This window comes from Mesoplodon mirus, assembly GCF_964341445.2.
Source record: "Mesoplodon mirus genome assembly, chromosome: 6".
Classification (NCBI taxonomy): Eukaryota; Metazoa; Chordata; class Mammalia; order Artiodactyla; family Ziphiidae; genus Mesoplodon; species Mesoplodon mirus.
Genome location: NC_138982.1, coordinates 5103354 through 5128117, shown reverse-complemented (window position 1 = coordinate 5128117; position 24764 = coordinate 5103354). Strand labels below are relative to the sequence as shown.

At 47.4% G+C, this 24764-nt stretch overlaps 1 protein-coding gene and 1 pseudogene across 4 annotated transcripts in view; both read right to left on the bottom strand.

The window, feature by feature from the left end:
* ESYT3 (extended synaptotagmin 3) overlaps nucleotides 1-24242 on the bottom strand; it is a 57292-nt gene extending 33050 nt beyond the window's left edge. For all 3 annotated transcript variants that reach the window (XM_082625126.1, XM_082625125.1, XM_082625127.1), the window contains exon 1: nucleotides 23730-24242. In XM_082625126.1, the coding sequence (XP_082481252.1) occupies nucleotides 23730-24056 (327 nt within the window). In that variant the 5' untranslated portion in view covers nucleotides 24057-24242. The remainder of the gene's footprint in view (nucleotides 1-23729) is intronic.
* Nucleotides 14214-16292, bottom strand: LOC309806358 (elongation factor 1-alpha 1-like; annotated as a pseudogene). Its single transcript has 2 exons — nucleotides 15305-16292; nucleotides 14214-14984 (listed from the first exon to the last, which is right to left on the bottom strand). The product of its transcript is annotated as an elongation factor 1-alpha 1-like (transcript).
* Nucleotides 24243-24764: the final 522 nt, after the last annotated feature.

Sequence of the window (24764 nt, the reverse complement as noted above, 5' to 3'; positions counted from 1 at the left end):
TAGTATGTGTTGCTGCTTCTCCATCACAGCTTTCAACACACCTTATTAGAGCCGCTTGGCCTTCCACCTGCCTCCTTACCAGACCACAAGCTCCGGTGGGCTGACTCAGCTGTGCTTCCTGTTAGCGCCCGTCCCTGGTGTATGAATGTCTTAATAACTATTTGTGGAATGAATGAATGTATGAATGAATGAATGCAAGGTTCTTGTCCTCAAGGAGCTCTCAGGCTGGTGAAGGAAGCATGCAATTAACAGGCTATTCCAGTACAGGATCAGCACCAAGGCAGGGGGAGGGGGACCGCCACAAAGGGGGGAGTTCGGTTACAGTGGGGCTGTCACTGGAGCCTCCGCTCCTCTTGTGCCCAAGCCTACTGGCTGGACCCCTCACACCCTTCCTGCTGTCCTAACACTGCACTTCCCATCCCGTCCCCGCACACCCTATGTGCATACCCCTTCCAACGTCCTGCACCCCCGTCCAGGTGATTCTCACCCCTGGAAGCTGAGAAGCTCTGATCTGCTGAACCCTGGAAAGGTGACCCAGCTTGGTGGGTCCAACCTTCGCCCACACTTGGTATCTAGTCAGACGAAGATTCCTGCACTGCCTCATGCCTACTGAATCAGGGTGTACCTGGGCGGGGCCTTCCGATTTATTTTTAACAAGTTCCTGGCGTGATCTTGAAGTTCAGTCAGGGTTGATGTGAGGTACCAATGACCTGCTCAGCCCTGCATCAGAGTGACCCACACTCACCCTGACATCGAGGACAGCAATGGAATGCCCAGGGCCCACTCTAAGGACGTTGTCATGGTCTCTCCTGGCCACCCATGCCTGTATTTGAGGCTCCTGTCTAAGAGATTCCCCCAGAGAGTGAGTCTGAACCCCTGACCAGAGCAGCGATTCAGACAAACAAAATAAGAGACCATCAAGACAGCTTATTCTGATAGCTACACGTGGAACAACTCCTACAGAACACCTACTGAACGCTGGCAGAAGACCCCAGACCTCCCAAAAGGCAAGAAACTCCCCACATACCTGGGTAGGGCAAAGCGGAGAGATTCCCGCACAGAGGATCGGTGCCGAGCGGCACTCACCAGCCCGAGAGGCTTGTCTGCTCGCCCGCCGGGGCGCGCAGCGCTGGAAGCTGAGGCTCGGGCTTCGGTCAGAGCGCAGGGAGAGGACTGGGGCTGGCGGCGAGAACTCAGCCTGAAGGGGGCTAATGTGCCACAGCTAGCCGGCAGGGAGTCCGGGAAAACTCTGGAGCTGCCGAAGAGGCAAGAGAGTTTTTCTTCCCTCTTGGTTTCCTGGTGCGCGAGGAGAGGGGATTAAGAGCGCTGCTTAAAGGGGCTCCACAGACGGGCGCGAGTCGCGACTGAAAGCGCGGAGCCCAGTGACGGGCGTGGGACGCTGGGGCTGCTGCTGCCGCCGCCAAGAAGCCTGTGTGCGAGCGCAGGTCACTGTCCACACCGCCCTTCCGGGAGCCTGTGCAGCCCGCCACTGCCGGGGTCCCGGGATCCAGGGGCGGCTTCCCTGGGAGAACGCACGGCGCGCCTCGGGCTGGTGCAACGTCACGCCGACCTCTGCCGCTGCAGGCTCGCCCCGCACTCCGTGCCCCTCCCTCCCGCCCGGCCTGAGTGAGCCAGAGTCCCCGAAGCGGCTGCTCCTTTAACCCTGTCCTGTTTGAGCGAAGAACAGACGCCCTCCGGCGACCTACACGCAGAGGCGGGGCCAAATCCAAAGCTGAGACCCAGGAGCTGTGAGAACAAAGAAGAGAAAGGGAAACCTCTCCCAGCAGCCTCAGAAGCAGCGGATTAAAGCTCCACAATCAACTTGATGTACCCTGCATCTGTGGAATACATGAATAGACAACACATCATCCCAAATTGAGGAGCCCGGAGTCAGTGCTGTGCCTCTGAGGTGGGGGAGCCAACTTCAGGACACTGGTCCACAAGAGACCTCCCAGCTCCACATAATATCAAACGACAAAAATCTTCCAGAGATCTCCATCTCAACACCAGCACCCAGCTTCACTCAACGACCAGCAAGCTACAGTGCTGGACACCCTATGCCAAACAACTAGCAAGACAGGAACACAACACCACCCATTAGCAGAGAGGTGGCCTAAAATCATAAAAAGTCCACAGACACCCCAAAACACACCACCAGACGTGGACCTGCCCACCAGAAAGACAAGATCCAGCCTCATCCACCAGAACACAGGCACTAGTCCCCTCCACCAGGAAGCCTACACAACCCACTAAACCAACCTTAGCCACTGGGGACAGACACCAAAAACAACAGAAACTACGAACCTGCAGCCTGCAAAAAGGAGACCCCAAACACAGTAACATAAGCAAAATGAGAAGACAGAAAAACACACAGCAGGAGAAGGAGCAAGATAAAAACCCACCAGACCTAACAAATGAAGAGGTAATAGGCAGTCTACCTGAAAAAGAATTCAGAATAATGATAGTAAAGATGATCCAAGATTCTATTTCCAAGATCCAAAATCTTGGAAATAGAATAGACAAAATGCAAGAAACAGTTAACAAGGACCTAGAAGAACTAAAGATGAATCAAGCATCAATTAAAAACACAATAAATGAAATGAAAAATACTCTAGAAGGGATCAATAGCAGAATAACTGAGGCAGAAGAACGGATAAGTGAGGTGGAAGATAAAATAGTGGAAATAACTGCTGCAGAGCAAAATAAAGAAAAAAGAATGGAAAGAACAGAGGACAGTATCAGAGACCTCTGGGACAACATTAAACGCACCAACATTCGAATTATAGGGGTTCCAGAAGAAGAAGAGAAAAAGAAAGGGACTGAGAAAATATTTGAAGAGATTATAGTTGAAAACTTCCCTAATATGGGAAAGGAAATAGTTAATCAAGTCCAGGAGGCACAGAGAGTCCCACACAGAATAAATCCAAGGAGAAATACGCCAAGACACATATTAATCAAACTGTCAAAAATTAAACACAAAGAAATCATATTAAAAGCAGCAAGGGAAAAACAACAAATAACACACAAGGGAATCCCCATCAGGATAACAGCTGATCTCTCAGCAGAAACTCTACAAGCCAGAAGGGAGTGGCAGGACATAATTAAAGTGATGAAGGAGAAAAACCTGCAACCAAGATTACTCTACCCAGCAAGGATCGCATTCAGATTTGATGGAGAAATTAAAACGTTTACAGACAAGCAAAAGCTGAGAGAGTTCAGCACCACCAAACCAGCTTTACAACAAATGCTAAAGGAACTTCTCTAGGCAAGAAACACAACAGAAGGAAAAGACCTACAATAACGAACCCAAAACAATTAAGAAAATGGGAATAGGAACATACATATCAATAATTACCTTAAATGTAAATGGACTAAATGCTCCCACCAAAAGACACAGATTGGCTGAATGGATACAAAAACAAGACCCATATATATGCTGTCTACAAGAAACCCACTTCAGACCTAGAGACACATACAGACTGAAAGTAAGGGGATGGAAAAAGATATTCCATGCAAATGGAAACCAAAAGAAAGCTGGAGTAGCAATTCTCATATCAGACAAAATAGACTTTAAAATAAAGACTATTAGAAGAGACATAGAAGGACACTACATAATGATCAAGGGATCGATCCAAGAAGAAGATATAACAATTGTAAATATTTATGCACCCAACATAGGAGCATCTCAATACATAAGGCAAATACTAACACCCATAAAAGGGCAAATTGACAGTAACACAATCATAGTAGGGGACTTTAACACCCCACTTTCACCAATGGACAGATCATCCAAAATGAAAATAAATAAGGAAACACAAGCTTTAAATGATACATTAAACAAGATGGACTTAATTGATATTTATAGGACATTCCATCCAAAAACAACAGAATACACATTTTTCTCAAGTGCTCATGGAACATTCTCCAGGATAGATCATATCTTGGGTCACAAATCAAGCCTTGGTAAATTTAAGAAAATTGAAATTGTATCAAGTATCTTTTCTGACCACAATGCTATGAGACTAGATATCAATTACAGGAAAAGAGCTGTAAAAAATACAAACACATGGAGGCTAAACAATACACTACTTAATAATGAAGTGATCACTGAAGAAATCAAAGAGGAAATCAAAAAATACCTAGAAACAAATGACAATGGAGTCACAACGACCCAAAACCTATGGGATGCAGCAAAAGCAGTTCTAAGAGGGAAGTTTATAGCAATCAAATCCTACCTTAAGAAACAGGAAACATCTCGAATAAACAACCTAACCTTGCACCTAAAGCAATTAGAGAAAGAAGAACAAAAACATCCCAAAGTTAGCAGAAGGAAAGAAATCATAAAAATCAGATCGGAAATAAATGAAAAAGAAAAGAAGGAAACAATAGCAAAGATCAATAAAACTAAAAGCTGGTTCTTTGAGAAGATAAACAAAATTGATAAACCATTAGCCAGACTCATCAAGAAAAAAAGGGAGAGGACTCAAATCAACATAATTAGAAATGAAAAAGGAGAAGTAACAGCTGACACTGCAGAAATACAAAGGATCATGAGAGATTGCTACAAGCAACTCTATGCCAATAAAATGGACAACCTGGAAGAAATGGACAAATTCTTAGAAATGCACAACCTGCCAAGACTGAATCAGGAAGAAATAGAAAATATGAACAGACCAATCACAAGCACTGAAATTGAAACTGTGATAAAAAAATCTTCCAACAAACAAAAGCCCAGGACCAGATGGCTTCACAGGCGAATTCTATCAAGCATTTAGAGAAGAGCTAACACCTATCCTTCTCAAACTCTTCCAAAATATAGCAGAGGGAGGAACACTCCCAAACTCATTCTACGAGGCCACCATCACCTTGATACCAAAACCAGGCAAGGATGTCACAAAGAAAGAAAACTACAGGCCAATATCACTGATGAACATAGATGCAAAAATCCTCAACAAAATACTAGCAAACAGAATCCAACAGCACATTAAAAGGATCATACACCATGATCAAGTGGGGTTTATTCCAGGAATGCAAGGATTCTTCAATACATGCAAATCAATCAACGTGATACACCATATTAACAAATTGAAGGAGAAAAGCCATATGATCATCTCAATAGATGCAGAGAAAGCTTTCGACAAAATTCAACACCCATTTATGATAAAAACCCTGCAGAAAGTAGGCATAGAGGGAACTTTCCTCAACATAATAAAGGCCATATATGACAAACCCACAGCCAGCATCGTCCTCAATGGTGAAAAACTGAAACCATTTCCACTAAGATCAGGAACAAGACAAGGTTGCCCACTCTCACCACTCTTATTCAACATAGTTTTGGAAGTTTTAGCCACAGCAATCAGAGAAGAAAAGGAACTAAAAGGAATCCAAATCGGAAAAGAAGAAGTAAAGCTGTCACTGTTTGCAGATGACATGATACTATACATAGAGAATCCTAAAGATGCTACCAGAAAACTACTAGAGCTAATCAATGAATTTGGTAAAGTAGCAGGATACAAAATTAATGCACAGAAATCTCTGGCATTCCTATATACTAATGATGAAAAATCTGAAAGTGAAATCAAGGAAACACTCCCATTTACCATTGCAACAAAAAGAATAAAATATTTAGGAATAAACCTACCTAAGGAGACAAAAGACCTGTATGCAGAAAATTATAAGACACTGATGAAAGAAATTAAAGATGATACAAATAGATGGAGAGATGTACCATGTTCTTGGATTGGAAGAATCAACATTGTGAAAATGACTCTACTACCCAAAGCAATCTACAGATTCAATGCAATCCCTATCAAACTACCACTGGCATTTTTCACAGAACTAGAACAAAAAATTTCACAATTTGTATGGAAACACAAAAGACCCCGAATAGCCAAAGCAATCTTGAGAACGAAAAATGGAGCTGGAGGAATCAGGCTCCCTGACTTCAGACTATACTACAAAGCTACAGTAATCAAGACAGTGTGGTACTGGCACAAAAACAGCAAGATAGATCAATGGAACAGGATAGAAAGCCCAGAGATAAATCCACGCACATATGGTCACCTTATCTTTGATAAAGGAGGCAGGAATGTACAGTGGAGAAAGGACAGTCTCTTCAATAAGTGGTGCTGGGAAAACTGGACAGGGACATGTAAAAGTATGAGATTAGAACACTCCCTAACACCATACACAAAAATAAGCTCAAAATGGATTAAAGACCTAAATGTAAGGCCAGACACTATCAAACTCTTAGAGGAAAACATAGGCAGAACACTCTATGACATAAATCACAGCAAGATCCTTTTTGATCCACCTCCTAGAGTAATGGAAATAAAGACAAAAATAAACACATGGGACCTAATGAAACTTCAAAGCTTTTGCACAGCAAAGGAAACCATAAACAAGACCAAAAGACAACCCTCAGAATGGGAGAAAATATTTGCAAATGAAGCAACTGACAAAGGATTAATCTCCAAAATTTATAAGCAGCTCATGCAGCTCAATAACAAAAAAACAAACAACCCAATCCAAAAATGGGCAGAAGACCTAAATAGACATTTCTCCACAGAAGATATACAGACTGCCAACAAACACATGAAAGGATGCTCGACATCTTTACTCATTAGAGAAATGCAAATCAAAACTACAATGAGATATCATCTCACACCAGTCAGAATGGCCATCATCAAAAAATCTAGAAACAGTAAATGCTGGAGAGGGTGTGGAAATAAGGGAACACTCTTGCACTGTTGGTGGGAATGTGAATTGGTACAGCCACTATGGAGAACGGTATGGAGGTTCCTTAAAAAACTACAAATAGAACTACCATATGACCCAGCAATCCCACTACTGGGCATATACCCTGAGAAAACCATAATTCAAAAAGAGTCATGTACCAAAATGTTCATAGCAGCCCTATTTACAATAGCCCGGAGATGGAAGCAACCTAAGTGTCCATCATCGGATGAATGGATAAAGAAGATGTGGCACATATATACAATGGAATATTATCAGCCATAAAAAGAAACGAAATTGAGCTATTTGTAATGAGGTGGATGGACCTAGAGTCTGTCATACAGAGTGAAGTAAGTCAGAAAGAGAAAGACAAATACTGTATGCTGACACATATATATGGAATCTAAGAAAAAAAAATGTCATGAAGAACCTAGGGGTAAGACAGGAATAAAGACACAGATCTACTAGAGAATGGACTTGAGGATATGGGGAGGGGGAAGGGTAAGCTGTGACAAAGCGAAAGAGCGGCATGGACATATATACACTACCAAACGTAAGGTAGATAGATAGTGGGAAGCAGCCGCATAGCACAGGGAGATCAGCTCGGTGATCTGTGACCGCCTGGAGGGGTGGGATAGGGAGGGCGGGAGGGAGACGCAAAAGGGAGAGGATATGGGAACATATGTATATGTATAACTGATTAAATTTGTTAAAAAAAAAAAAGACAGCTTATTCTGCCTTAGGCACCTGTAGGGCCTCCCTGGGTCCGAATCTCAGCCATGTCATCCCTCCCCAGGGAGCCAACACAAGAGCCGGGCCACCTTCTTTGTGACTGCCCCTGAGTAAGTTCTGGACCAGGGAAGGAAATGAGACAGGCTGACATTCATGGAGCAACTGCTCACACCCAGTGCTTCCTCAATTCCATGAAGACAAATGAGTCTGTTCTCCCAATATAATCTGGACCTTTCCCTACTCCAAATTCTCAAAGTTATTCTATGTTTTTATCTACTGGTTTTGTGTTTTAGCTTTCGCATTTAAAATCTGCCTGGAATTTCTTTTATAGCAAGTGAGATAGGTGTATAATTTCTCTCCACACTCTCACTAAGGCAATATTTTTTTTTAACATCCTTATTGGAGTATAATTGCTTTACAATGGTGTGTTAGTTTCTGCTGTATAACAAAGTGAATCAGCTATACATATACATACATCCCCATATCTCCTCCCTCTTGTGTCTCCCTCCCACCCTCCCTATCCCACCCCGCTAGGTGGTCACAAAGCACCAAACTGATCTCCCTGTGCTATGCAGCTGCTTCCCACTAGCTCTCTATTTTACATTTGGTAGTATATATAAGTCCATGCCACTCTCTCACTTCGTCCCAGCTTACCCTTCCGCCTCCCCATGTCCTCTAGTCCATTCTCTATGTCTGCGTCTTTATTCCTGTCCTGCCCCTAGGTTCTTCAGAACCTTTTTTTTTTTTTTTTAGATTCCATATATAGGTGTTAGCATAACGGTATTTGTTTTTCTCTTTCTGACTTACTTCACTCTGTATGACAGACTCTAGGTCCATCCACCTCACTACAAATGACTCAATTTCGTTTCTTTTTATGGCTGAGTAATATTCCATTGTATATATGTGCCACATCTTCTTTATCCATTCATCTGTCGATGGACACTTAGGTTGCTTCCATGTCCTGGCTATTGTAAATAGAGCTGCAATGAACACTGTGGTACATGACTCTTTTTGAATTATGGTTTTCTCAGGATATATGCCCAGTAGTGGGATTGCTGGGTTGTATGGTAGTTCTATTTTCACTAAGGCAATTTTATAATAACATACATAAAAGGAAGGAAGGGAGGGAGGGAGGGAGGAAAAGAAAGAAGCCCATGTTTCCTCCTAACTAGTGAAGCTACTTCCCTCACACGTCAGCTTCCCATGTGTACTTTGGTGTGTTTCAGGACTTGGCATTGACCTCCACGGTCTGTTTGCCTGTTTCTGCATCAGTACCACACTGTTTTAATCTCTATGGCTTCACAATATGATCTGGGTAGGGTGATTCCCCTCTTTTTGCTTTTCTTTTTTAAACTGATTTAGATAATAGTAGGTATTTATACTTCCATATGAATTTTAGAATCATCTCATCAGTCTCCCTGCCAAAATCCTCCTGAGATTTTGATTGTTGTATTCCTGAATATATAGATTAATTTGTGGGAGGACTGATCTCTTTACTACATTTTGCATCCATGAACAGAATATTTCCCTTTATTTATTCACATTTTATTGTATTCACATTTAGGATCATAACCTTTTTTCTACCAAAGTCCTGTACATTTTTTGTTAGATTACTTTGTGGGTTTTATAGTTATTAAAAATGGTATTTCATTTTCTGGGCAACTTTTGTTGAAATTTGTTACTAGTTCTAATTGTTTGTTAATTCTCATAGGTAACTTACAAACAATTATAATCTCCAAATAATAACAATTTTTTTCTTTCCACTCCCCATCCTTATCCTTACTTGTTTCTCTTGGCCAGTCCTCTGGTACTAAGCAGGCACACTGGTGATAGCAAGCAGCTCTGTATGGTTCCTGACCACAAAAGAAAGTTTCTCCATTAAGCACAATTTTTGCTATAGATTTTGGAGGACAGCCTCTATCAGACTGAGGAAATTCTTTTTAATTCCTAAATTTCCAAGAGCTCTCATTATAAATGGGTATTGAACTATATTCAATACTTTCTCATATCTATTGAGATAATGATGTTATTTTTTTCCCTTTCATCCATTAATGTGGTCAACTTAACTGATATTTCTTTCTAAAACAGAACCATCACTAGTTCCCGGGATAAACCCTACTTGAAATATTTAGCTGGCCTGATATTTCATTTAGGCTTTATACACTAATGATCCAAAGTGATACCTACAGCTTTTGTTCTTGTACAATTCCTATCTGGTTTTGGTATAAAGATTTTATGATAAATTGTAAAATGAGTGGGACAGCTGTCCTTATCCTCCTATTTCCTGAAACAACTTATAAATATAGGAATTATCTGATCGATAGAATTTAGTATATCTTACCTCTGAAACCATCTTCGCCTGAGACTTTTGTGGGTGGTAAATTACCATGTCTCTCTTTAGAGGTTAATGGTGTATTCAAGGTCTACTGATCTTAGTCTGGTAATCTTGGCATTTCTATTTTTCTAGAAATGTGTCTAGTTCATCCAGGTTTTCAAATGTCTTGATATATAGTCATTTACGATATTTTACTATTTTAATCTGTTATATCTGTAGTTATTTCTGCCTTTTTTCATTCTATATTTTATTTTCTATTTTTTTCATGATCAAGCTTGACAAAGTTTTGCCTATTATATTAATCTTTTGAGAGAATGAACTTCAGTTGTTAATAATTTTCTTTCCCCTTTACATTTTAAAATTTTTTGTTCATTTTCATCCCTATATTTATCATTTCCTTCCTTCCTTCTTATTTCTTTGATCTAAATCTGTTGTTCTTTTATGTTCTTAGGGTCAACTCTATGAGTTTTAGAGTTGAATCATTTATTTTCAGTTTTTCTTGTTTCATGATAAATTCAAAGTTATAAATTCCCTTACAATTTTTAACAGTTTTTTCATCATTATTCATCATTATTCAGCTCTCAGTTTTTGTAATTTCCATTATGACTTCCTCTTAAACAATGATTTTTTAAAATAGTAGTATTTTAAAATATCTAGATGCACGAGATATCTATTACCTATTTTTGTTTCCTAATTTAACTTCTTTATGATCTGAACAGTCTGTAGGATGGCAATTCACTGGAATATAGTGATAATTCCTTGGTGGCCTGGTACATGATTAATGTCTATGGTTGTTCCATGTATGATCAAGTTATTAATCATTTCCTTTTAATAGTCTTTCTCCTTGCTTACTTTTTGTCTACTTGATTTTCCATGTTCAAAGAGGAATATATGAAAACTTTCAAGCCAAACTGCTGATTTATCTACTTCTCTATGCAATTCTGTTAGCTGTTGGTTTATATTTCAGGTTTATATTATGCAGTACATATATGGCCATGATGATTATTTCTTAATTATGGCTCCTTTTACGAGCATATAACATCTTTCTTTGTCTTAAAGATATATCCAAGTTACAGTCTATCTTGTCTAAGATGAAAATTGCTACTACAGCTTTCTTTTGCTTCAAAGTTATCCAGTTGTATTTTTTTTATCCTATTTTCAGCCTTTTTGAGTTCATGTTATCTCATGTTGTTTATTTATTTTTTTATTATTTTTATTTTATTTTTATTTTATTTTTTGGTACGCGGGCCTCTCACTGTTGTGGCCTCTCCCGTTAAGGAGCACAGGCTCTGGACGTGCAGGCTCAGCGGCCATGGCTCACGGGCCCAGCCGCTCCGCAGCATGTGGGATCTTCCCAGACCGGGGCACGAACCCGTATTCCCTGCATTGGCAGGTGGACTCTCAACCACTGCGCCACCAGGGAAGCCCCGATGTTATCTCATGTTGTTTAATACTCATCTTAATCCCTTATTAGACCCATTTTCCAGATAAGGAAACTAAGCCTGAGAGGTTACTTAGAATCACCAGCTGTGGAGTGCTACAGCTGTGACCCAGATCTAGGTCTGTCTGTGCTTTTCCACTCCACCACTCACTCCTTTTAAGAAAACATTACATACCACTGTTTTCCTCTCTTACAGAACGTCTAACTGGACAGAGGACTGCCCTCATGGGACCTGAGCCTTCACCGGTAGGCCATGCTTTCTAGCTACGGTTTCCACAGACACTTTCATTTGATCCTCCTCATGCTGTATAAAGTGAACAGCAAAGATGCAATTATCCCCGTTTTACATATGAGGAGAGGCTCAGAGACTAGCACTTGCCAAGATCAATCAGGCGACCAGAACTCAGATTTTCTCACCTGAGCCCAGCCTTCAAATCTTTTCCTCATCTGTTTCCCCTCCCCTTAAGCCATCTGAAACGTCAACATTTGAAGTCCATTTCTCAGTGTTTTTCTAACCTATCCCTTTTGCATTTAAAATTCCATCGCTTTAAACCTCAGCTTTCTCAACCACAAGACGGGTACAATACTACCAACTTCACAAAGTTCCTGAGAAAACTAAATAAAACAATGCATGTAAGGTGCTCAGTACCCTTCCTGACTCAGAGTAAATGCTCCAGAAATGGTGATTCTTGATGGAAGTTGTACAGATGTCACAGGTACGAACACTGACACTTCTGACCTCAGGTACAGCCAAGAACAAGATCACGTGGGCTGTGTGTCCAGTTCTGCCTGACCCAAAGCCCGGCAAATTCCCTGGGTCTCCTAGCGCCTGCTGCTCTGCACTTTGGGAGACCACTGAGAAGGCGGAACGGAAGATGACAAGAGGATAACACAGCGCAAGTGGTTGCGGCGGAGGGGGAAGGACCACGTAGATTCCTGTTTCTCTGGCCTCCGCTGCTTGGCTGAGAGATCTGTGCCCCCAGATAATGAGCCACAGATAGGCTGGGCCCAGCGCCTGCGAGGCTCCACGGGAAACTCTGCCCAATGCAGGAGCTCCACAGTGAGGTGGGGCGAAGCGGCCCGGTCAGAGCCTCTGTCGGTGACTTTCCCTTGCCAGGTAAACAAAGGGAAGGCAGAAAAAGAAGCCACATGGCTCACTGTCAGACTGAGTCCTAAAGTCACTTTTGTACCAATTCCCATGAGGCTGGGGGTAGCCGGGAGTCCTTGGGAACAGCTAGGAAGAGAGACACTCACACCACCAGGCAATGCAAAGGGCTCGACTCTGAGTCTGAGCGATTCTCAAACTTTTCGGTATAAAAACACCACCTGGAGAGCTGGTGAAAATGTGGATTCTTGGTTGGGGCCTGGAAACATGCATCTTTAACAAGCTCACCAGCTTGTCCTGATCCTGGTGGTGGAGGCTGTGGAAGCATGAGCACACAGGGCCCCCCAGGCTAGAGGACCTGTTCCAGCCCTGGAACTAGGTGGCTTTTCTGCTCCCTGGGGGTCCTGACCAGGGCTAGAGAGTCACAGCCCATGTTTCCAGCTGTCACTCCTAGGAGAACATCAAATTCCTACCAGCAGCCTATGGCCCTCGATTCTTTTACAAATCTTTTGGACCACAAAGAGCAAAGGGAGGCAAAGCTAACAGGTGAAAACCACACTATCACAATCCTGCCTGGCTTGAGGCGCTGCCCTTGCCCCTAGAAGGTGTCCTCAGTCCCTTCCCGCAGCCTCAGGTGTCTCCTGACCGAGAAGAGTGAAGCTGCTCATTCCTGTGCTGCCCACAGGATCTAAAATCAAGGAGATAATGGACAAAAATCTACTTCTACATGGAGACGGAGCTCTGGAAGGTTCGTCTCCATAGAAACATGAACACTCTTCTGACTGACGTAGTACAGGTATGAGCATTTCCCCAAAGCAGGCCTGGAAAATTCGGAAGTTGTCGGGCCGTGGTCAAGTCTCCAGGATCTCAGATGCTTGCTATTCCGCCTGCAGGAGCCCTCGGGGAGTTTCAGCAAGAAGGGGCCTCAGCCCGCATGGAAGGCCTCCCTAAACCAACACAGTCATGTTGCTTGTACTGTACGTGGGCCAAAGCTTTCCAGGCAAAGTGGGCTAATAATTTAAGGACGGCGTTTTCAGACAGTGTCAAGAGAGTGGTGGTAATGACAGCTTAGAGAGGAGAGAAAGACTGGAAATCAAACCGAGTCTAAGAATTCCAGACTAGCAGAGGCCACCAAAATGGCCCACATCGGTGCTTCCCTTTAGGTGGTCACGTGCTTTATTTCTTAAAATCTTTAGGAAACATGATTTCATAGCAGTTGAGGAAATGGAGCTAGAGTGACGGCTGCATCCCATTGCGGGGTGGGGTCCACAGATGGGCTGGGGTTTGAGAGGCCTGGACAGGAGCTTCTGGCCACCAGACCCTCTCAGGAGGCAGGGGGATTGGAGAGCTTCACTTACAGAGCCTCCCTGTCACTAGGTGACTCCTGCTCGTTCCCTCACACAGGGACGGTGGCTCCTCCCGTGGAAGCAGGTGTGTATGGACACAGAGAGACACACAGACATACAGAGGTGGGTGGACACACACAGGCAGACATACACACCAAGATATACACACACAAAGACACATGTACACACATAGACGCACACACACGCAGAACTACAGACCCATCCACAGAATCACATGTACACATGTACAAAGACCCAGGTACACACCCTCTTTGCTAGGGAAAAAAAAAAAAGAAAGCCTCACGCCTTTGCTCCAAAGGGCTTTTTTTTTTTTTTAAGATTTTTTTTTGATGTGGACCGTTTTTGAAGTCTTTATTGAATTTGTTACAATATTGCTTCTGTTTTATGTTTCGGTTTTTTGACCATGAGGCATGTGGGATCTTAGCTCCCAGACCTGGGATCGAACCCACACCTCCTGCACTGGAGGCGTGGAGTCCTAACCACTGGACCACCAGGGAAGTCCCGCAAAGGACATTCTTTTTTTTTTTTTTTTTTTTTCTCATTAAACTTTTTTAATGGGTCTCAAATTCTGTGATAGATTTTTGGTCAAGTTGTTTCCATTAAAAAGTACTGATTTTAAAAACTAATACCTTAAAACTGCCACACACAAAACCAACGGTCCACAACACATTCTCCTTTCCTTCTGAAGGTTTTACGATGCCTTGTTATCATTAACCAGTCTTTTGCTATTAAACTTAAATGGCCCATTGAGACAAACAATTCTGGGGCCATTCTTCCACCACTGATTAAGACTGGGGTGGCAGGTGTTGGGGATAACATTCATTTAGCCTTCTGAGCTTTCTGGGCAGACTTGGTGACCTTGCCAGCTCCAGCTACCTTCTTGTCCACTGCTTTGATGACACCCACTGCAGCTGTCTGTCTCATGTCATGAACAGCAAAAAGGCCCAGAGGAGGATAGTCAGAGAAGCTCTCAACACGCATGGGTTTTCCAGGAACCATATCAACGACGGCAGCATCGCCAGATTTCAAGGATTCGGGGCCACCTTCCAGCTTTTTCCCAGAACGACGATCAATCTCCTCCTTCGGCTTAGAAGACTTGCAAGCAATGTGAGCTGTGTGACAATCCGGCACAGGTGCACAGCCGGCACTGATTTGGCCTGGATGGTTCAAGATAATCACCTGAGTTGTGAAGCCATCTGCTTCCGTCAGTGGGTCATTTTCGCTCTCACCAGCCACATTGCCACGATGAACATCTTTGACAGACACGTTCTTTTTTTTTTTTTACATCTTTATTGGAGTATAATTGCTTTACAATGGTGTGTTCGTTTCTGCTTTATAACAAAGTGAATCAGTTATACAAATACATATGTCCCCATATCTCTTCCCTCTTGCATCTCCCTCCCTCCCACCCTCCCTATCCCACCCCTCTAGGAGGTCACAAAGCACCAAGCTGATCTCCCTGTGCTATGAGGCTGCTTCCCACTAGCTATCTATTTTACGTTTGGTAGTGGATATATGTCCATGCCGCTCTCTCACTTTGTCACACCTTACCCTTCCCCCTCCCATATCCTCAAACAGACAGACACGTTCTTGACACTGAAGCCCACATTGTCCCCAGGAAGGGCTTCACTCAAAGCTTCATGGTGCATTTCAGCAGACTTCACTTCAGTTGTCACGTTGACTGGAGCAAAGGTGACCACCATGCCAGGTTTGAGGACACCAGTCTCCACTCGACCCACAGGGACAGTGCCAATACCACCAATTTCGTAGACGTCCGGGAGGGGCAGACACAAGGGCTTGTCAGTTGGGCGAGTTGGTAGGAGGATGCAATCCAGAGCTTCAAGCAGAGTGGCTGGTTCCGCTGGCATTGCCATCTTTACGGGTGACTTTCCATCCCTTGAACCACGGCATGTTAGCACTTGGCTCCAGCATGTTGTCACCATTCCAGCCAGAAACTGGCACAAATGCTGCTGTGTCAGGGTTATAGCCAAGTTTCTTAATGTAGGTGCTGACTTCCTTAACAATTTCCTCATATCTCTTCCGGCTGTAGGGTGGCTCGGTGGAATCCATTTTGTTAACTCCAACAATTAGTTGTTTCACACCCAGAGTGTAGGCCAGAAGGGCATGCTCAGGGGTCTGTCTGCCCATGCTTGGAAATACCTGCTTCAAATTCACCAACACCAGCAGCAACCATCAGGACAGCACAGTCAGCCTGGGATGTGCCTGTGATCATGTTTTTGATGAAGTCTCTGTGTCCTGGGGCATCAGTGATGGTCACATAGTACGTGCTGGTCTCGAATTCCCATAGGGAGATATCCATGGTGATACCATGCTCGCGTTCAGCTTTCAGTTTGTCCAAGACCCAGGCATACTTGAAGGAGCCCTTTCCCGTCTCGGCAGCCTCCTTCTCGAACTTTTCAATGCTTCTCTTGTCGATGCCACCACATTTGTAGATCAGATGGCCAGCAGTGGCAGACTTCTCTGAATCTACGTGTCCAATGACAACGATGTTGATGTGGGTCTTCTCCTTTCCCATTTTTGCTTAGGTTGAGCGGTGGTTTTCACGACACCTGTGTCCTGGTGGCAAACCCGTTGCAAAAAAGCCCAAAGGGCATTCTTATACACGCACTCCTGCTGACTCAACTGATGTTGCCGACCCCCTCCCCACCCGCAAAGAAGAGAGAAGACCCTTTTCCGGGTGTCCCGCAGGGATGGGACACAAGGTGGCCGCGCTGGGCTGTCGTCCTCCTGAGACAGGCCCTGCTCTGTGGCTGCCTCTGCAGTGGTTTCTCCTCCACCAAAGAACGGCCCCTCATTTCATTCGCTTTTCTCCTGATGAAGCACTGACTTTTATCCCTTTTTCTCCGTTCTTGGGAGGTAAACATTTAACCACGAAAACTGCTTTTAAATCTGCCCAACTCTTCTGCTTAACGTCACCCTGCTAAAAGTGCCTTAAGGGAAACAACTGCTTTGCCAGCTTGGAATTCTGTCTAGCAATGTTCTAGAATCCACAGATTCCTTAACAGCACACCCAGCCTGAGAACTGGCCTAAGTCGGCTGGACCCAGCAGGATGACAGAGCAGATAAAACTCCAAAGAGAGTCATCGGTGAGGAGAATGCAGGTGCCAGGAGCCTGTCACCCTTGCTGAGGAATAAGGGCTCGGAGCAGAGACGGACTGCCCTGAGCTAGCTGCAGAGTCGTTTCGAGGAGACCTGAGTGTAATCCTAAGTCGGCAGAGAGTTCAGGGATCCAGTTAGGTCTGGTACAGCCTGGAGGGTAAAAAATTTATCCTCTGGGCTTCCCTGGTGGCGCAGTGGTTGAGAGTCCGCCTACCGATGCAGGGGACACGGGTTCGTGCCCCGGTCCGGGAAGATCCCACATGCCGCGGAGCGGCTGGGCCCGTGAACCATGGCCACTGAGCCTGCACGTCCGGAGCCTGTGCTCCACAACGGGAGAGGCCACAACAGTGAGAGGCCCGTGTACCGGAAAAAAATAAATAAATAAATAAATAAAAAATAAAAAATTTATCCTCTTACTTATAAAACTAGTAAAAGGCAAAACATCATCATCTGCTTCCTCCTCCTCCTCCATCCTGATAAGGCCAAGGTGAGATGGGAATGAGGATCTTTAAAGTCCTTAAGTTTTGACAGGTCGGTTTATGTGTAATCTGTGTAAAGAACTGGAGAAACAGGGACTGAGATTTACATTGCAGACATTCACTGTGGCATTTATGCCACAGATTTTTTTTAATAAATTTATTTTATTTGTATTTATTATTTTTGGCTGTGTTGGGTATTCGTTGCTGCGCGCAGACTTTCTCTAGTTGAGGCGAGCAGGGGCTACTCTACGTTGCGGTGCATGAGCTTCTCATTGCGGTGGCTTCCCTTGTTGTGGAGCATGGGCTCTAGGCACACGGGCTTCAGTAGATGCGGCATGTGGGCTCAGTAGTTGTGGCTCGTGGGCTCTAGAGCGCAGGCTCAGTAGTTGTGGCGCATGGGCTTAGTTGCTCCGCGGCATGTGGGATCTTCCCGGACCAGGGCTTGAACCCATATCCCCCATATTGGCAGGCAGATTCTTAACTTCCCTGTGCCACCAGGGAAGCCCCACAGATTTTTATTGAATGCCTATGTGAACCGGGCACTGAGCAAGGAGCTGAGTGTACAGACAGGAACAAGAAACACACCTGAAAAGAACATTCGATCTGGAGGAAAAGTTGGACATAAAAATAGGTAAGTGCAAATCAACATGGGAAGTGGAGTGGGTGTGAGAGAAGGGTCCCAGTGCCGGTGCCTGAGCTTGGACTTGAAGGAGGAGTCAAGGGAGTCAGACTGACAGATCAAGGGAGAAATTCCAGACAGATGAGGAAACACCACCCACCTCGGCCTGCCACAGAAACAGGGCAAACTGGGACATAACCAAAATAGTGATGTTAGAGAAATGGTCAGGCAACTTCTGGTCTATTTGTATTAAGGATATCATAATCCTTAAGAATGTTTTTGAAGAATGTTTGTAAGACAATGTTAAGGATATAAAAAAAAAATTTTCAAAGGTACAAGTTTTCAAAAAACTTTTCATAGACCTTTTATACAAAGGAAGTGCACCCAAACATAGGGTGTATCTCCGGGTGGCAGGAATGTAAATGCTTACTCTAATATTTACTTGTAGACCATTTCCAAATTTTCTAACATGGGAATATTTGCACTTTTATAACCAGAAAAGTGAGATTTTTAACCAGTTACTTTAAAAAGTAAACACAGTATGGGCAAAAGAATGGAGTGGGTGAATCTGGGGTCTTGAAACACCCCATGTCCTGGAGGAGTTCCTTGGCTTTTCACTGTGAGCATTTCAAGGACTAGTGACCCCGGGCACACTGGGATGGGACTTCTCAGTCCCACCTGGCATCCTACAGAAAGAGGGTACACTGGAGCTGAGCCCTGGCTCCCAGTGTGGCCCGAGGGACTCAAGTCTCATCCCCTTGACTTGAAGTGACAGGGTGTGTAAAGAGAACGGGGTTTTGTCCCTTTAATAGTTCCCACTGGGGCAGAAAACATCTTAACTGTCTGTTCACTATTTGCCATAGAGGAGGGGGAGTGGGGAAGCCCTTTCCTCCAGCACATGGGGACACTTCTGGGCTATGAGCTCTAGGTTTCCTGAGATTTAAAAATCCTTGGGACTCCGCCAGGAGAAGTAACTCTGCACGGCAGGGTGGGGGGAGCAGGCAGAAGGGAGGGCCCCAGCCCCCTGCTCCTCTGTGTAGCCGGGTGGCGGCCTTCACGGGTCATCGGGGCGCAGCTCACACCTCCCAGTGGCTCCCCCAAGGTCACTGGGGACTTTCCCACAGAGGGGCCAGCTCTGCCTGTGTCTCGGGCTCGACGAGCAACCCATAAACATGGGGCGGGGAAGGGGAGATCGTGCCCAGACCCGGGAGGCAGCCTTCGGAGCTCCAGCCAGGGCCCAGGCCTCGGGGGCGGGGAGGCATCAAGCAGCAAAAGTTACCCCAGGAAGCATCCTGAAGAGCCCAGAGCATGAAGGACTGACTCTGAAGACCAGACGGGAAGTTTCTGGAGCACTAGAGCTGGAATCCCATGAACGGAACCCCAGGAAGGGCTGAGGGCCAGGCTGGGGTCTCCGACGGGCGCCAACCCCGGCAGCCGTCCATCCCTGGACGGCTGGGCCACTTGGTAATGAGTTTCATATTAGAAAAAGGGAGTTAGGAGGCCTGGGAAATTGAGGAGGATACAGTGACAGCCCCCCTGAGCACGTACTCGTGCCAGGCTTCGAACAAGCAGCTTTTCAGACTCAACTCATCACAAACGCGTGTAGAAACTGAGCCTTCGAGGCCGACAGCTAGGTGAGTGGTGGAGCTGGGGTGTCACCAGCTCTGTGGGATCAAGGGCTCCAGTTTTGTCACTGTGCTGTCCACAGCCCCCAGCTCTGGCAAGGTGGGCTGATTGAAGAGGCTCCTTATTTCTTTTTTTTTTTTTTTTTTTTGCGGTGCGCGGGCCTCTCACTGTTGTAGCCTCTCCCGCTGTGGAGCACAGGCTCCGGACGCGCAGGCTCAGCGGCCATGGCTCACGGGCCCAGCTGCTCCGCGGCATGTGGGATCTTCCCGGACCGGGGCACGAACCTGTGTCCCCTGCATCGGCAGGCGGAATCTCAACCACTGCGCCACCAGGGAAGCCTGAGGCTCCTTATTTCTTGAAAAATATATCTAAAAACTGAGTGGGAGGAACATTCGCATGTAAACAGCAGGCAGCAGCCGCTCCCCTGTTCAGAAGACGAACTGCCTTCTCTCCATGTGGCCGGGCCACGTCCACAAGCCAAGAGGCTCCCCGGCATTTTCACTCATGACCCCTTCTAAAGCAGGAGAACCCTTTCCTTGAGCTGTATGTTCCATGGAAGCGAACTCGAGGAGGAGCAGGTCTCTCTGAAGTTGGACCAGAAACAACCTCCTCTAACAGGTTTTTACAGGTGGGGACAATGAGACCCAGTGAGGAAAAGCAACTTCTCAGATCAGCCGGCGGCAGCAGCTTGGAGCGAAGTGTTGAGAAGGAGTCTCATGGGGCTGGGCTGGACGGCTCCGTTGAGAGCGGGCCGCCGTGGCCTGGCAGGGGGCAGCGATGGCCTCTGGGCTCTGGCTCAGCCTGGCCTTGGCCTCCGTCCCCTCACAGGGTCTTGGTGCAAATCAGAGCAAGGTGCACACACAGCCGGGCAGGCAGCAGGGGAGGCTGGGATCCACCCTCACTCACTGGCTGCTGGGTGATGACTTGCATGGCTGCAAGGCCCTCAAGACCTTTTCTTCAACCCCCCGACTACTGGTTTGCCATCTGTTAATTAGTAAAAATACTTCTCAAAGGAGGTCAGAAGCCATCAATCCCCATTCATGCAAGAACACCAGTTCTCAAGACAGGAAGAAGGTGTGTTGAAAGGTCCACGTGTAAGATAGAGACACCGTGCTCTGAAACTGTGGACAAGGGTCTCTCTGTCCCTAACACACGGGAGCCACGTCTGTCTGTCTTCATAAACACTGTGTGTCCTCAGGAGGCAGGGAGAAGCCAGAAGAAGGATATTCAACCAAGTAGGTTCCAGATTTTCCACATCATCCTTGGGCTTGGAAACCCTCACGAGGCGGGTCCAAAAGCCCACATTTACGTCTATGTGCGTGCTCTTCTCAGGGGTTCACACAGACAACCAACTTCCCCAGACCTGCTTCACATTTTGGATTCCCAGTCCCAGTGATGGGCACCCAGCTCCCCAAATCAGAAAGCAGAAGACCCTGATCCCTCCCTCACTGCACTCTAGAGGCCGCCAAGCACCTGGAGTCCCCCCTCCGCACAGCTCTCACCCTCAGCTCTTAGTCTCCACTATGGCCACCTTGGCTCAAATCACTTTCTCAACTGGTCTCTTTCCTCCAGCTTCACTCCTCCCTGCATGCTGCTTGTTCCAGGGCCTTTCCAAAACCTTGCCCAGACTCCTTTCAGCCTTCAGGATCAGCCCCAACCTCCATCAGACCAGCCTCAATTTGGCCCCTGTCCCTCAGCCTACACCGCACACGCCAGCCAGGCCACACCACACAGTAGCCCTTGGATACCAGCCACACGGCGCCTCCTTGCTGTGCTCGCAAGCCCCCTTCTGCTTGGACTGCCCTTTGCGGTACCAGTGCCTCAATCCAAAAGGTTATCCAGGCCCTGGCCCTGCAAACTGGCCAGCCAAGCCTGCCAGAGGGTCTGGAGAACATAGGCGGAGGCCAGGCCCTTCCCAGGACCCTGCCAAGGAGGGAGGAGGCAGGAGGCCGTGGTCTGGGGACAATCTGATGTGGAAACCAGGTAGGGTGCCCTTCCCCCCAGGCCTCTGACCCTGGACTGGACCCTGTTCAGACTCCAGCTTCCAGCTTCCCTGAGACCTCTATGGCGACTACCTGTTACGCATCTGCCTCCCGCCCCAGGCTGCCCTCTTGGGAGGTGAGACACCATCGCCTTCCTCGGTGTGTCCCTGCACCCAGCTGGGTCAGGCCTGGCGTGTGGTTTATGGGGTGAGAACCAGGAGGTACTGTCCTGTGCTCGTCTCATCCATCAGGCTGAGCTCCCTGTTGGCTACGTCCACGTAGTTCCGGGGACCCCTCCCCCAAGAGGAGCCAGAACGGTTTCTATGGCATTTGTGGGCGGGGGGTGTTGGGGGATTGGGGGTGTCAAGGCCCCTACAGGATCTGATTCTTACCCCAATTTCAGAAACGTGGCCTTTGCATACAGCTAAGTGTCTGGAGGCCTCCCTAACACTGGGAGGGGCAGAAAGAAAGGAATGTCACTTGGTGAGGTTTCACGGGCCCATGGGGGTCACAACAGAGGTATGACAGGCAGCCTGGGCTCCCTCAACAGTGAACAAGGAGTGTGAACAGGTCCAAGCCTGCTCTCTGGGTCCACATTTTCCACGATCACAAGCCATCAATCTCTCTCATGCAAGAAAACCAAGGTCTGGGCGAGACAGGCCCCAAACACTGTCTCCATGGCTGCTACCCAATATATACGTAAACCTATTTGCAAAGCTTTACTCTCAATCCATATGTTAGTATTATGGGCTAAATTGTGTTTCCCCAAATTTATGTGTTGAAGTCCTAACCCCTAGTCCCTTAGAATATGACTGTATTTAGAAATAGGGTCTTTATAGAGGTGAGTAAGTTAAAATGAGGCCATTAGGGTGGACCCTAATCTAACCTGACTGATGACCTTATAAGAAGAGGAAATTTAGACACAGGTGAGTACAGAGGGAAGACCATGTGAAGCCACAGGGGAAGATAGCCAACTACAAGCCAAGGAGAGGTCTCAGAAGAAACCAACCCTGCTGACGCCTTGATCTCGATACATGTCTGTTGTTTAAGCCACCCACTCCGTAGTACTTTATGGCAACCCTGGAAAACTAATGCAATAAGGCTTAATTTCTCTTTTAACAGAGAAAAGAGATCTGGCCTTTCTAATACCTTCTCAACCCACGTCAGATGCTACCGTCATGGGCACGTGTGAGGAACCTAGAGCCTGGCTGGATTTTAGAGTACAGGCCTCAAGCCAGGGGAAATGAGGGGTCTGGTGGCCTCTGGACACCTCTCCCTGTGTGCCTGAATGTTTCTGGAACAACCAGCACCAGTTCATCACCCAGAGAAGGGGGTTTGCTGCAGACCAAGTCTTAGACTGAATGCCCCTCTTGCAGCTGTTTCCCAAACTCACCTGATCATAAGACTCACTGAGGTTTCCCAGTCCCACCTGGGGGCTGTGAGGTGAGGCCTAAAACTTGTTTCTATTAAGTGGGCCACGTGATTCTCAGGACCCAGAAGCCTTTGAGAAGCCATAATAGTCCAGGCCATTCCACACCAGGAGATGGTTTTGTACCTGTAGAGTGTGAGTGTGTGTGTGGTGTGTCTCGGTGCGTGTGAGCATCTCTACCAGGCGAGGGAGCGAGGGAAGCCCGGGAGCCAGCGCGGCGGCCGCCGGCCTCTCCCCTCCCGCCTGGCAACCCCATCCCAGCACTCCCATCTCTAGCCCCTCCCTCTGACCGGGCCTCTGCCAAAGGCAACCAGTCTGCAGCTTCTGTCACAGCTGTATTTGTCAGTGCTGTGCCCTGCGTTTCTTCTTTCACTCAACAGGCGAGTGGAAGAAGTGTCTTCTGCTTCCCTCACGAGTTAACTTTGCAGAGTCCCAGACGCCCTTGTTTTTCTCCTGGGTGTGGCCCGCCCGTAATTTTTCTCCCAGGTTCTGGGCCCTCAGGTGAAACCCAGGTTCCCGCTGCCAGCACAGCCGGACCAGAAGTGGCAATGAAGCCGAGGGGCGCCGCGGCGAGGGACACGGCCACCGCCCCCAGGGTCTCTGCGCCGCGATCCGCGGGGGACCAGGTGTACGGGTCTCCAGGCTCCCTCCCTCCCTCGGGTCTGTGCGCCCCAGCTCCCCGGAAGACCCCAGGTTCCTTCCGAACCTTCAAGGGCATCCGCCCCACCTCCGACCCCCGCCCGGCTCGGCCCGGCTCACCCAGGCGGGTAGGTGCTGGCCCCGCAGCTCGCGGCTGATGAACTGGCGTTCGTTGTTTAGGAATTCGAAGGCGGCCGCCAGACGCCCGAGCTTCCCGAGGCGGTTCCTGCGCCAGCACATCCACCCTAGGGCGCCGAGCAGCAGCCAGGTGAAGCTGATCCCCAGGTAGCCGGCGAGATAGACGGGCGTCAGGTAGAACAGCACGCGCGCCGCGAAGTTGTAGAGCTCGGGCAGCAGCTGGCTGGACAGGCGCGGCTCGGGGCCCGGCGCGCGCTCGGTCCCCCGGGCACCAGGGGCGCCGGGGGCGCAGGGCTCCTCCTCTGGCATCTCTTCGTCTCTCTCTGCCCTTTCCGAGAGCTTCACCTGAGGTCAGGTCCGCGAGCCGCGACGCCCGGTCACATCTGTCCTCCAAGGGGGAGGCTGGCTGACTCCCTGGCTGACTCGCCCGCGCAGTTTCCGCGCCCAGAACTCCCGAGCTCTAAACTGGGAATGCGCTGAGCCGCCGTCGCGCTCCCTTCCTCGCCCAGCCCGCAGCTCCGGATGTCTCCGCCCCCGGGGGCGGGCCCAGGAGGAAGGGGGCGGGGTCAGGCTGCTCAGCGGGCGCCGCGGAGGTGTAAAAAGAAACCTTGTGTTGACGCAGCCTTCAGACCCAATGTCCCGCGCAGGAGTCCGAAGAGGTTGCAGTTGCCACACCCAGGTCCTACCCCAGGCAGTTGATGACTCACCGAGGCATGTGGACAAATGGCTTGTCATGGATAAACATCACCTAAAACCTGTTTCCTACACCCAGTCTGCAATATGCAGGCGAGTGTAGTAGGCTCTTACCTGGGCATTCGAGGGCCTCCCAGCCCCAGGTGGGCCCCGCCCTGTGTCTGAGCTCCCTGGGTGGACCTCAGAGCCCTGTATCGCTGCCCCTCCTCTTGCACCTATAAAGCGTAGACCTAGCACCGCGCCCCACCTGGTCGAGCTCAGGGCCCTTCCTCTGCCCCACAGCACTCTCTACCCTGCACTCCCACCCTCTGTGCTGGGTGTCAG